The 13,539-nt window shown below is 32.6% G+C and overlaps 3 protein-coding genes across 3 annotated transcripts; 2 read left to right on the forward strand and 1 right to left on the reverse strand.

Moving 5' to 3' along the window:
- The first annotated feature begins 1,526 nt into the window (after nucleotides 1–1,526).
- On the forward strand, nucleotides 1,527–5,164 carry LOC131540438 (SLP adapter and CSK-interacting membrane protein-like). Its single transcript, XM_058775242.1, has 6 exons — nucleotides 1,527–1,856; nucleotides 2,797–2,877; nucleotides 2,982–3,093; nucleotides 3,456–3,516; nucleotides 3,598–3,680; nucleotides 4,745–5,164. The coding sequence occupies exons 3-6, from the start codon at nucleotides 2,982–2,984 to the stop codon at nucleotides 4,954–4,956; spliced, it is 468 nt and encodes a 155-aa protein (XP_058631225.1). The 5' UTR covers nucleotides 1,527–1,856; nucleotides 2,797–2,877; the 3' UTR covers nucleotides 4,957–5,164.
- Nucleotides 5,165–5,308: 144 nt separating this feature from the next.
- derl2 (derlin 2) lies at nucleotides 5,309–10,203 on the reverse strand. The gene is made up of 7 exons (XM_058775240.1): nucleotides 10,062–10,203; nucleotides 9,616–9,681; nucleotides 9,034–9,107; nucleotides 8,832–8,925; nucleotides 6,819–7,014; nucleotides 6,548–6,638; nucleotides 5,309–5,880 (listed from the first exon to the last, which is right to left on the reverse strand). The coding sequence occupies exons 1-7, from the start codon at nucleotides 10,152–10,154 to the stop codon at nucleotides 5,775–5,777; spliced, it is 720 nt and encodes a 239-aa protein (XP_058631223.1). The 5' UTR covers nucleotides 10,155–10,203; the 3' UTR covers nucleotides 5,309–5,774.
- Nucleotides 10,204–10,481: 278 nt separating this feature from the next.
- mis12 (MIS12 kinetochore complex component) lies at nucleotides 10,482–12,997 on the forward strand. Its single transcript, XM_058775241.1, has 3 exons — nucleotides 10,482–10,721; nucleotides 10,840–10,932; nucleotides 11,498–12,997. Exons 2-3 carry the CDS (start codon nucleotides 10,917–10,919, stop codon nucleotides 12,127–12,129), a joined length of 648 nt encoding a protein of 215 aa, XP_058631224.1. The 5' UTR covers nucleotides 10,482–10,721; nucleotides 10,840–10,916; the 3' UTR covers nucleotides 12,130–12,997.
- The last annotated feature ends 542 nt before the right edge of the window (nucleotides 12,998–13,539 follow it).

The raw sequence follows: 13,539 nt of genomic DNA on the forward strand, positions 1-13,539 counted from the left end.
TTATTTACTTTATAAATGCAATGTTATTTATGCTGTTTGTTTTGTTTTGTTTTGTATATGTGTCTGTTATTCATTAGATAGATATATGTCAATTTTAATCAATTAATTATACACCACAAGAATAAATGCACACACAATAATAATAATAATAAATAAATAAAAAAGATCAGTACGTTTTTCATGGCACCATATTACAATAAACACAACCAAACATACAACCAAAACAATCAGACATAGCACAATATATAAACAAACAAATAAATAAATTCATGAATAATTCACTGAATGTACATCACCCACTATACCATAATAAATAAAAAAAAGTCGACTTTAAAAAAAACAGAAGTCGTTCCCTACTCCACAGTAAGTAAGTAAGTAAATAAATAAATAATCTCAGTAACAATTCACTAAAACTTAGTGACCGGACACACTATTAAATTTTATTTATACTGTATGTGTCTCATTGACACTTCTAATTAGATGATATTACATTTTAAAGTGCCCATAATCAGATACATAATTACATATTATTTACACAATGGCAGTAAATTATTCACAATGTATTGATTCACCCTAATTCTTATTTTTTCCTTTTAAAATTTTCATGATATATTTTTATTATGTTTTTTTGCAGACACAAACAAAAACAAACAATAACAGACAAACCGACCCTTCATATAACAAAAATCTGTGCAATATGTAAAATGAAGCACAAAATTAAGACAAAAAAAAGGAGAATGACAACATACAAGACCAAAATATCCTACAAAGATTACCTAAAATGGTTATATATATATAAAAAGATTGTTACTAAATTAAAATAATTGAACACGTCATTAGTCCTTGTGGCTCGTCAGAAAAGAGAAAACTGGTTCCAACATTTTGTCAAATTTTGCAGAATTCCCAGAGATGGTGTATCTTATTCTTTCCAGATGTAAGGTAGAAGTGATTCTTTCTTAAATTTTCTTTAAATTGTTTCACAAACAGTTTTACTTGCCATTTTATGATTTGATTATAGTTATTTGCTGTTCATCGCCTCTCAAACCCCTTGTAGTTCTTTCAGTAAAGCCGGTTTGGGTTATTTAATGTTTAATGATGCTGATACCAAAGAATGGAAAATATTTGTAATCATGGACTACAATTTGTATGTAATCTACCCAGCACTGTGTCATTAATCAATGAAACACACAGTAAACAAATAAATACATAAATAATCTCATGAACAAATCACTTTCAACAATTCATTTTTAACACATCCTTTTTAAGAGTGCACAACACCACTTAGAAACCTATCTTTAGCTGATTTAACAAGTGAGTTTATGCCACATAGCACACTAAAATACAACAATACACTTTTGAGACCTAAGGCTTATGTTGACCACAATATATAAATAAATAAATAAACTCACGAATATTTCACCAAATCTTTTGGTGGCCACACCCACCATCCCACAAATAAATAAACAAGCAAATCCCTGAGGCCACACCCAATATAAATATATAGAATCCCCTCTTTGAGATGGTGGGGAATTACGTGCTTGGATTCAGATCTCTGCAGAATAGCAGAAGTTCTATTCCTGTTATATACCATTACTCAGTCTCTCGCTCTCTCTCTCTCTCTCTCTCGGGTTCAACTCCCCACAAGCACACTAAAAACACACACAGTCGATGAACAATTGACTGACAACACATTGAGTCACACAGACCTACAGCTTATGTGGAAGGACCGGTGGGTGGAGAGAGGCTGGAAGTTCTGAAGAATTTAATCAGATGTATGGGTCACTTCTGTAATTGCCATTTTTACAGAACATGTACTGGACACATCAAGACTGATGTGATCTACACTGAAGACAAAGGTAATTACATTTTTTCTTATTTTCTCTTTCTCAAACACATAAACAGCCGTCGAGTTTTTATTAAGAATTAAAATCATGCGTAGATTATGAATTAATAGCACTTTCAGTGTGATTTAGAATATAGAAATACATCATAACAATAATTTATTGGTTATTGAAGTTCGTCTAAAAACCTAAAAAGCTCCTTTATATTATTAAAACCAATCTAAGATCTATTGTTATCTACAATATTTCTGTCGCAATAGACAATATTCCTTTACAATGTTATAAATTCACTGTAAAAAGTGATAAGTTGACTTAACTTTAAAAAATTGAGGAAACCCGCTGCCTTAAAATGATTAAGTACATAATAATTTAAAAAAAAAAGTTAAGTGAACTTGACAATTCAATTAACTTATTTTTTTAAATGATCATTTACTTAAAATTTTAAGGCAACGGGTTTCCTCAATTTTTTTTAAGTCAACTTATCACTTTTTACAGTGTTGTTTCAACATTTTGGATTGTGCGAATCAGCACTTTACCAACTGAGATTCAATTTATGAATAATGGTCTATTTTCTAATTCTGTTTGTGAAAATATTGTCTATTACTAAAAACATTAAAATAGATGAATTGAAAAACTGAGAAGGTCAGCTGAGGATGCATTAGGTCGCATCGCATAAGCCAGTGCTAATAAAAGAATGATGCAGGAAGTCAGTTAATCAAGTGCAAAGCTTGGTCTCTTGCAGGATGAGTGTTGCATGCATGATAGAGCTAGAGAGACATTGTTTGTAGAGATAAATCTGAAATATTATAGATGAAAACGATTGTATTCATTCCCACATTTGGATTAGTATTCTGTCATTACGAAATAGCTTTTGAAAGCATATTAAAATAGCAAAATAGCTCTTGAAAGCATGTTTTGGAAGCATATTAAAAGTAGGTTAACATTCTCCACCCAGGAAACACAGCTGACTGGAAAAGAAGAAACTTCAAGTATGTGCCTGAACAGTGCTGAAAAGAAGAAGTAGCAAAAGTTTCAAGTTAGTGTGTTATATGTTATTTATCAAAATGAGGAACAAAATATCATAATCTAATAGTGATATATCGTAGAATCAAAACATTTTCTATATGTTTCATTTCACAGATGGAGTTTTTACGTCAGAATTTCTGGACAATATTACTGCTGGCCATCATTCTGGTATCTCTGGTGATAGTAATGATTTTCATATTCATCAATGTTTGCATCAGTAAAAGAGGTAAAATGCATCTGTTGAACAGGAGTTAATTATCACACTTTTCACAGTCAATATAAATAATACTTCCGCTATTATTGGCTATAAATGGTAAAGTAGTTCATTATAGTTCATTTAACACCCATTTAACTTAAAAAAGGAAGGAATTCACAAAAATGATTATAATATAAAAGGGTTTTGAACTGTGTTTGAAACTGAAATACAGCTGCAGAAAACAACCTTCTGTGCCATTTCATGTAGTTACTGAAAAATAGGGTTTGTGACCTTTTTATAGGAGTTTGATTGTTGTATACCGCTTTTGTTTGATTCATTTTATTTACCATTTTTAATTTCAATCATTCAATCTTTGCTTCCTCTTTTTCTAGCTGCTTGGTACAGTACAAAAGTAAAACCAAATCATTACGGTGACACAAATTTAAAACACCAGTAAGTCTGTCAAGATTGTATAAGACTATATGCTTACTACACAACAATGTGTTTACAATAAATTACTTTTTTTCATTACAGGAACTACCAAGTTCATCATAAAGACTTTGAGATTGAGAAACCGCCCTTACCTCCCAGAGATCAGTTCAAGTCCATGGAATCTGGTCAGTTTTGTTTTTATATATTCTCATAGATGTACTTATTTACTTCATTCTACAGCGCTGCAATGACATACCCCCTTCCTTTCATTTTCTTTTACACTGTAAAAAGTGATAAGTTGACTTAACTTAAACAAATTGAGGAAACCCGTTGCCTTAAAATTTTTAAGTAAATGATCATTTAAAAACAATAAGTTAATTGAATTGTCAAGTTCACTTAACTTTTTTTTTTTTTTAATTATGTACTTAATAATTTTAAGGCAACGGGTTTCCTCAATTTTTTTACGTTAAGTCAACTTTCACTTTTTACAGTGTAGAAGCAAAAATATTCATAAAGAACATAAATAAAAAGCGTTTCTTGAACTAAAGCTCATTTATATGCTGGCTTACTCATCAACATTGACAAAATTATCTTTAAGCAGCTATAAATATTTAAAATTAGTCTGTCAAACGATTAATCGCATCCAAAATAAAAGTTTTTGTTTACGTAATATATGTGTATACTGTGTATATTTATTATGTATATATAAATACACACACATACATGTATATATTTCAGAAAAATATGCTATGTTTATATAGTAAATATATTTACGTATAATATAAATTATATTAATATTTTCAAAAAATATGTAAACAAAAACTTTTATTTTGGATGCAATTAATCACGATTAATCGTTTGACAGCACTGTTTAAAATTGATCAAAATATTGACGGCTCAAGTTGCAATCAATTGCTTGTCAGGGTAGTGCTATATTTCATTTTTTAAAGGAATGAAAATGAGGCAGTGAGGGACAGAACTGCAGTACATTTACTATTATTTAAACCTTTCTGAAAAAAACTTTTACTAGACAAAAATTCCATAAAACAGTGAGTTGGCAAAAATGACATGATCTACGACTAGAGTGTTAAGTCACTGCACATTTTCATTCGTGTTCAAGGGATCACTCAAAAAAGAAAAATGTTTTTCTTAATTTACTCATATTGTTTCAAACAATTGCCGTTGACTTCCATAGCATTTTTCCAATAAGAGAAATGTAACCAGTTTCATTTCTTATCTGAATTTCCAGTGGATCAGGGTTATGAGGATTTGGAGCCTGCGTCAGACTATGTGCAGGTTGAGGATGAGTTGAACCTTCCTGCCCCCCCACAGCCCACCTTCACTCCACACTACTCCACCGTCGAGACTAAAAGTCAAAACCAAGATGCTGTTTCTGAGAATTATGACGATGTTGAAATCCCTGTTAACTATGACAGCGAGGATTATGACGACATAGGGTAAAAGACACAAAATCAACGACTTTCCCTTCAGCTGGACACATGAACGGACCCTGATATCAACTGTATGTTTCCTTCAAGCTACTATTGTACATTATTTGAGCAAAAACAAGCTCTAATAGCATATAAACTACAGGTGTGTTTACTTTCACTTATCTAAACTGATCTTTCACTTCCCATTGTTAGAAATGAAATACATCTTTCAAAACGTCCCTTGATTTGTCATTTTCTGTTGATGCACCATACTGTATGAGACATTTGCGTGGAAGTGGTTATGCAAGTTCAAAAGATGTTCGAGAAACATCTTAATAGGCCTATGCGTTATATAGTAAGCCTTTTAATGATATTTGCACTGACAAGTTTCATGTCTGATACTACATTGTACCTTTTTTTATTATTCCAGTGAATCAAAATGATTTTTGGAAAAGAAAAACAACACACAAACAAGCAGTACTCTGAAACTGATTCCATACATTTATTCTTGAAAAACAAAAAAAAAACAAAAAAAAAAAAACAAGTAAAATGGTGACTATCAATAGATATTTGTCTTTCACAGCTGCTCGATTTGTAATCGCTGTTGTTCAGGGTAGCAACAGCAACAGCAACATATCAAAAGTCAGTTCATTTTTAAACCCATGCCCACAGTCAGAGGAGCGTTATGGGCCTTGCAGACATTGAGGCGTATGATTTCCGTGCGCACAAACTACAAGTCTCCCTCTTGCTCGGTGGAGCTTCTGTTCTTTTGTACACAAGAGAAAAAGAAGATTTTCTTTCTCTTGCTCTCAGAGATGTCCATTAAGTGGCAGGCACAGGGGGCTGAGACTAGCCTCCTAGTCTCTGACCCTCACCCCAGGCAAAGCCTCCTGGACGGTCCTCAGGGAGAGGGTTGTAGTTGGCATCTTCCTCAGGTGTATCAAACAGCATCTTACTGGAGAGGTAGAAAGAAAGGGTGTTTTACTTCAAAGCAAAGACTAAAATAGTACCTAGAAGTTATATATACATATACACGGAGTTATCTGTTTTTGCAAATGAACTCATATATAAATAAATAAATAAAACAGATAACTCCATTTTTAACAATTCTCAGAAATCATGTTTTTTAATTGTGCATTCCAATCAAACTTCAGTTGGGTTATTCTGACTAGGTTAAATTAACCTAGTCAATAGACTGGTTTTGTGGTCCAGGGTCACACACATATTATATTATTATATATATATATATATATCTATCAACAGTGGAAATTTTTACTACAATTTAAAATAACTTTTCTAGAATAATATATTTTAATTTTCTTCATGATCCTTCAGAAATCATTCTAATATACTGATTTGGTGTTCAAGAAATGTATTCTTATCTTGAAAACATTTCTGCTGCTTAATATTTTTTGTATTAACAGCGATTTTTAATACTTAAAAAAAAAAAAAAAAAAAAAAAACTTTTGATTAACAATGCATCCTTGCTAAATTAAAGCATTAATTTAAAAAAATAATAATAATTACATATCCCACACTTTTGAATGGTAGTGTATACACCATTTGCCTTGAATGCATAAAAGCTCCTTGACATTGTGAAGACATGAGACATTAGCACTCACAGGATGGAGGGAGTCCTCAGCCATCTGCCACCACCTGGTTGGTTGGGAAACACATCCTCCAAAAAGTAGTACACATGTCCCACTGCGATGCCTTAGATGGAAAGACAGAACATATAATACCAACAACAGATTAATTCATTACTATTTAAAAAGTAATTCCATCATATTGAAATGACAAATAATAACGAACAAAATTTGACTAATTTATTGTCAATGCAAGTGTCAGCACAAGACAAGTTAATAAATCTGATAAATCCACACAAGTCTCTACCTAGAAGATCCACAATGATGGAGTTTCCCAGCAGCAGAGAGAATCCCATGAGCACCCACGGGAGGAAGGGGGCCTGGAAATTCAAAAGGCCGAAGAAATTCATGCGCACGTTTGGGTTCCTCCTGCTCCATATGTACACAAGCATTATGGTGAAAGCCTGACCTAAGAACACAAGATTCACAAATGTGCCAAATATCTGCACAGCCATTAAGAAAATTACAACCGGTATTTGAGCAAATGTAAGAGGTAATGCATGCTATACATCTTGAAATCTTAAAGTGCTTATTTGTAATAATAATAATAATAATAATAATATATATATATATATATATATATATATATATATATATATATATATATATATATATATATATATATATATATATATATATATATATATATTATTACATATTATTGTTTTTACTGTTGTTTCTAAGATGTCTCACATAATTTTATTACACAGAGCAAGGTCAAATATATTTCATTATTCAGCTTCTATATTTGTCTACATCTTGTGGTTAGAGTGAGAGGTGACTAATTTTCCTCTTCTTTTCTTCCCATGGCACCCCAAAACTATTATTTAATTCTGTGAACTTCTCAATAGATAGGATGATGATCTAAAGCATATTAGGCAATTATATGTTAATAGAAACGTGCCTAAGTTAGAACATTGCCTTCAAAGCAATATGTATAATCAATATTTATTTTTTATACTGTATTATTTTATTTAAAAGTGTGTCCTTTAATTTATACTTTTTTTTCTTTCCCTATTTATGTAATCCATTTTTTTTTTACATGATCTTTTTGGACTTTAAAATTGTTTTGTAGGATTTAAATTAACTCCAGATCTTAAATTAGAAACACATACATACATACATACATACATACATATATATATATATATATATATATTATATTATATACACACACACACACACTACCAGTCAAACGTTTTTGAACAGTAAGATTTTTAATGCTTTAAAGTTTAATGTCACTTTTGCTCACCAAGAGTGCATTTATTTGATCCAAAGCACAGCAAAAAGTCAAATTTTGAAATATTTTTACTATTTAAAACAACTGTTTTCTATTTGAATATATTTTCAAATGTAATTTATTCCTGTGATTTCAAAGCTGAATTTTTAGCATCATCATTCCAGTCACAGGATCCTTGAAATATTCTGATTTGCTGCTCAAAAAACATTTATTATTATTATTATGTTGAAAACAGCTGAGAATAATTTTTTCATGTTTCTTTGATGAATAGACAGTTCAGAAGAACAGCATATATCTGAAACAGAAATCATTTGTAACATTATAAATGTCTTTAACATCACTTTTGATCAATTTAAAGCATCATTGCAAAATAAAAGTATTAATTTCTATAATTTCTATCCCCAGAACATAAATAAATAAATACTGACTCCAAGCTTTTGAATGGTATAGTGTATAATGTTACAAAAGCTTATTTCAGATAAATGCTGATCTTTGGATCTTTCAATTAATCAAAGAATCCTTTAAAAAAAAAAAAAAAAAAAAAAAGGTACTCAACTGTTTTAAATATTCATAATAATATTAATAAAATATGTTTCTTGAACAGAAAATGAGCATATTAGAATGATTTCAGAATGTGACACTGAAGACTGGAGTAATGATGCTAAAAAGTTTGCTTTGATCACATGAATAAATTACATATTAAAATATTTAAATAGAAATAATTTATTTTGGTGTATTTTGGATCAAATAAATGCAGGCTTGGTGAGCAGAAGAGAATATTAAAAAAAAACATTAAAAATCTTACTGTTCAAAAACTTTTGACTGGTAGTGTATATATATTTTATTAAAACTTATAGTTGAAGTAAAATGGATTGTCTAAGCAAATAATGCTGAAATATCATTGTGAATGAAATGTGCTATATAACGCACACATGCCTACATCTAAATTTCAGACAGAAGTTATTGTGCTATACAGATAAATAAAATGAGTGCTTCTCTTTGAGAAAATGTGAAGGATACAGTCATGAGAAGGCCACCGAAGAGGAACATAAAGACAAAGTCAGCGGTTCTCCCTCTGAAGGACCCCTCCTCCAGCATCCGACAGTACCGGTACCTGCGAGACTCCAGTTAAGGACTGAACAAACCTTAAACTTCAGACACAATCCCTTACACTGCTAATTGTACAAACAACTATGAATATATTACGATATAACAAGGATACAAAAATATCATGTTGAATAAGAAGTTGAACCCGACCGGACCAAAAAACAAGAAGTTGGTTATTAGCCGCCATACCTATGAATACACACACACACACACACAACATTTTCAGAATCACATGCTGCAATATTAACACTATAAACCTACTTATACATTCTATACACATTCTTCTACATGCCTTCTATCATCTGAATTACAATTTCTACTTTTTTATTAAGTAAAAGGTCTTTTAGTAGGATTCTAAAAATGTCTACCTTTAGGTTGTGGTACACGTCTGTGAAATCTTTAATGACTTCTTTATACCAACGTATAAAGAATACCTTTTCTATTGTTAACTATACTTCAAAATGAGTTTTTCAATCATGTTCAAATCATTTTAAAACAAGAGTAGTATCAAATACTATGCAGGAGGCTTTTGTACATCCCCCAATCATCATTGTATTGCAGTGCATTGCATATAAAGGTTCAATAAACTGTTCGATTTCATTTATTTTTTCTGACTATTATTTCATATGACACGTTTTACAGGGCTCAAAATAAACAAAGCACAATGTTCTTCAAAGAAACTTATTTTGACACTTACCTGATAATTCCTCAAAATTAAATCTGGGTTGAAGTAAAGCTGGAAAGGTGTGATGAGTTCTAATTGCTGTGGACACATAGTAAACACCATAATCAGATACAAATTACATGTTGCAGGTAAACAAACAGCGTTTAATGCCATTTTGATACTCCACTAAAATAAGTGAAATCAAAAGCAAATTCAATTTGAGCAGCTCGCTGGAGGTTTAACACAGGAAGTATGATGTGAACATGCAGACAGAGCAACTGGACTCGAAACCTAGTGACAAGTAACCTTATATGCATTACTCTTAACATGACATAACATACACAGACATTTTACCGGAGGGTTTACGTTAAAATGTCCTGAGAACATCCCTGAGGAAACAAGCTGTGTTTTAACTGCACAGGAACGAGGACACGGCAGAGAATTCCGGTTAAGTCCCCAATATTCGTCCATTTACTTACCACGGCGGCTGTAGTGAGTACGCAGGCGGTGGTATAAGCTCTAGTGACCACAGGAATCTGTAAATATTCCTGTCGGATTGTCTGGTATGCCATTTTTTGAAGCGACAACGCTGCTTCCGGCACCTTCTTGACACGTCATCACCTGGGGAAACAAATAAAGGCGGTGCTTTCAGTTTTTGATGATTCCAATTGGTTAACGCTTCAAGATCTCACCGCTCTGATTGGTCACCTAACGTGTCAATTACTGTGTTATCCCGGTCAGTGGAAGTTTGGCATTTTTCTATTGGTTTATAAGATTGTCCATAAATGTATGAAAACAGTGTAATTTATGTTGAAAGTTTCACATTTGGATGGGAATGCACATTAAATAGATAAGAGTGCAACAGTCGGGTTAAAAAATCCCGTTCATTTTATCCATAGGGGAACTGATTTTTATAACTTAAGCTACAAGCACTGAAGACTGTGAGCTACGAGTTTGTTAATTGATGATATATATGCTTATATTGCAGCCATCTATCCACATTATTTCAGCTTTAAGCATATTTAAAGCATCTTTAAATTAATAGTTTTTTTTAAATCCTCCATAGTTTGTAATTCGATTATATAATTCGCAGTGCCTCATGGGATTGTAGTTCTTTCCCTAGTCGAGTAAGGAAGGACGTAAGTACACGGTCTTGTTGTACCTTTGTCATTGTCTTTTTGAGGATGAAAGCGTCTGCTAAATGACTAAATGTAATCTTCTACGACGTGTTCCCACTCTTATGCTCCTAATCTCCAGAGGGCGATATTGCGCTTTTAAACACACTTGAACTGAGTGAGGCGCGAAGAAGGTTGAACAGAGCGCGCGCTGCAGAGATGGCAGAGAGCGGAGGTAAAACACGACTCGGTTTTTCAAACCTTTTTTAATGCGCGAATAACTCACAAAACATAAACAATACAAAAAGAGTTGGAAAAGCTTAATTATGACACTTTATACGCAAAGCTAACGTTAGAATGCTATGAAACTTTAGTCAGTTTTACATGTAGATAAATGTTATTGTCATAGTTTCATGCGGCTAACGTTAGTTCTTTAAGTTAATGTTTTGAGAAACAGCAGTCATTTTGCTCTTGGGAACTATCGAGCCAATATAATATAATATAATAACATTATAAAATAACATATTATATACGTGTGTGTATAAAATAATAGATGTTTATTTTGGTCAGCAAATCAGACATGATTTCTGCTAAAAATTCAGCTTTGCCATTTTAGTTTGTAAAAATATTTCACAATATTTCTGTTTTTACTGTATTTTGATCATATAACGTTTAATGGAGTCAGCGTAAGATATTTCTTTTTAAAACATGAAACATTTTAAAAACTCCAAATTTTTGACTGCCATTGTATGGATATGTGAATATATTTGTGGCTTAACTAGTCTCTCTTATTACTACAGTTTCAGTGGGATCTGAATCCCTCCAGCTGTATGAAGCACAGTTCTTCGGCTTCACCCCAGAGACCTGCACTGTACGAGTTCGCGATGCATTTCGAGACTCCCTCAATCACATATTAGTCGCTGTTGAATCAGTGTTCGTGAAAAGATTGTGTCCAGGCCAGGATCCACCAGCAGAGCTCCGACTGACAGCCCGAGAGAGCACCCAAAAACTGCGCCAGTTCTTACAGGAGCGCTTTGAAATCATGTTTCTGCGCATGAAGGGGATGCTGATGGACCGCATCCTGTCCATCCCTCACAACGTCCTGCTGCCCGATGACCAGCCGCACCAGAAGTACCCAGAAGGCAAAGAAGACCTCATGAAGCTGCAGGACTCCGTTGCCAACCTGCTGCAGGCTTATGAAGCCGAGGTGTGCGCCAAGCAAGCGCTTCTCGCTGAGCTTGAGGAGCAGAAAGAAACTCAGAAACAGCTGGATGAAGTGTTGAGATGGATCGAGGAACTGCGAATTTCATGGAGGCGAGAGGGAATGGGAAATGTCCAAGACAGCATTCGACACATGATGGATACTGTGGGCCAATTGCAGGGTGTTGTAGGGAAGATTAACAAGCGAAATAAAAACCTGGATGAAGTTTGATGGTTTATTTGTAAGAATTGAGACCTCCATACCACAAGCACTGTGGTGTAATTGCATAGTCCATCCACCAGGGGGAGGCAATGCACAATCTATTCGGTACAATCACATTAACATAAAAGTACCAAGATCAGTCTAGCTTCAAAGAAATACATTTGTAATCTGGCGATTTTCCTCAGTCATTTGAAATGCAGCCCATCTCTCCTTCCTCAATTTCATTGGGTTTTCTCATTTACGTTTCGGTGCCTTTGATGTTCAGTACAGTGAGATCTGCATCAGATTAGCCCAAATTTCCCACGGGCCCAAACGGATGTGTCCAACAAGCCTGGTTGGCTTTACACTCTACAGAAAGTTTCATGTTGTTTGAGGAGATATTTTAAGGTCTTTCCCTTGAAGTTCAGAGGAGAAAGATTTTAAGTTCTTATTGAGTTGTACAGGACCTCATCACCAGCAGAGGAACGCCTACATTTTGTACATAGTCTGAATCTAAATTACAGTACTTGGATTGAGTTGCTAAGCGCAAATGTCAGTTTGTAATAAATGTAATAAATTAATATGCATGTTTTGTTTGTAACTTTAAATAGCAATACAAATATTTTTGTGTTTGTATGATGCATTCTTTTCCATAAATGAAATAATCACTATATACTGAGATATTTGTATGGAGAGGAACAAATAAATTTAACCTTTTCAGTAAAGCAATACATTTTTAAAAATGTTATCTTATTTTGTTTTATGAATATTTATATAACCGCAAAAAAAGAACAAAAATAGAAACATTTTATTTCCAGCATATTTCTTAACATGTATGAATACTTGTATGAATATTGAAAGATCCAACTGCCTGTAAACTGTTAATGACTGTTAACGATAATTGTTTATTGTTCATTAAAAAAATGAAAAACATTGATTAAAGACTTTGCAATCATGATCTGTAAATCTTATTTGAATTTTACGAAATTATCTTTAGAATGCAGTGTCCTAAAAAAGGGTCGTTTCTTTTTTTTTTTTTTTTTTTCTGAGTTTATTTTCACCCAAAAGCAAGATGACATTTAAATATATTGAAGAAATAATCCTCTTGAAAATCGAAATTGCGTTATACTTACCCTTATGTTGTTCCAGAAACGTTTTGGTGTTTTTTTTCCCTTCTGGAACAGCTGTGAGATGATTCAAATATGTTTTTTTGGTAACACTTTACAATAAGGTGTCATTTGTTAACATTAGTTACTGTATTAACTAACACAAACTAACAATGAACAATACATTTATTACATTATTAATCTTTGAAAATGTTAGTTAATAAAAACAGTCGTTCATTGTTAGTTCACAGTGCATTAACTATGTTAACAAACACAACTTGTGATTTTAATAATGCATTAGTAAATGCTGAAATTAACATTAACTTAGATCAAT

This window comes from Onychostoma macrolepis, chromosome 05, assembly GCF_012432095.1.
Source record: "Onychostoma macrolepis isolate SWU-2019 chromosome 05, ASM1243209v1, whole genome shotgun sequence".
In the NCBI taxonomy this organism is placed as follows: Eukaryota; Metazoa; Chordata; class Actinopteri; order Cypriniformes; family Cyprinidae; genus Onychostoma; species Onychostoma macrolepis.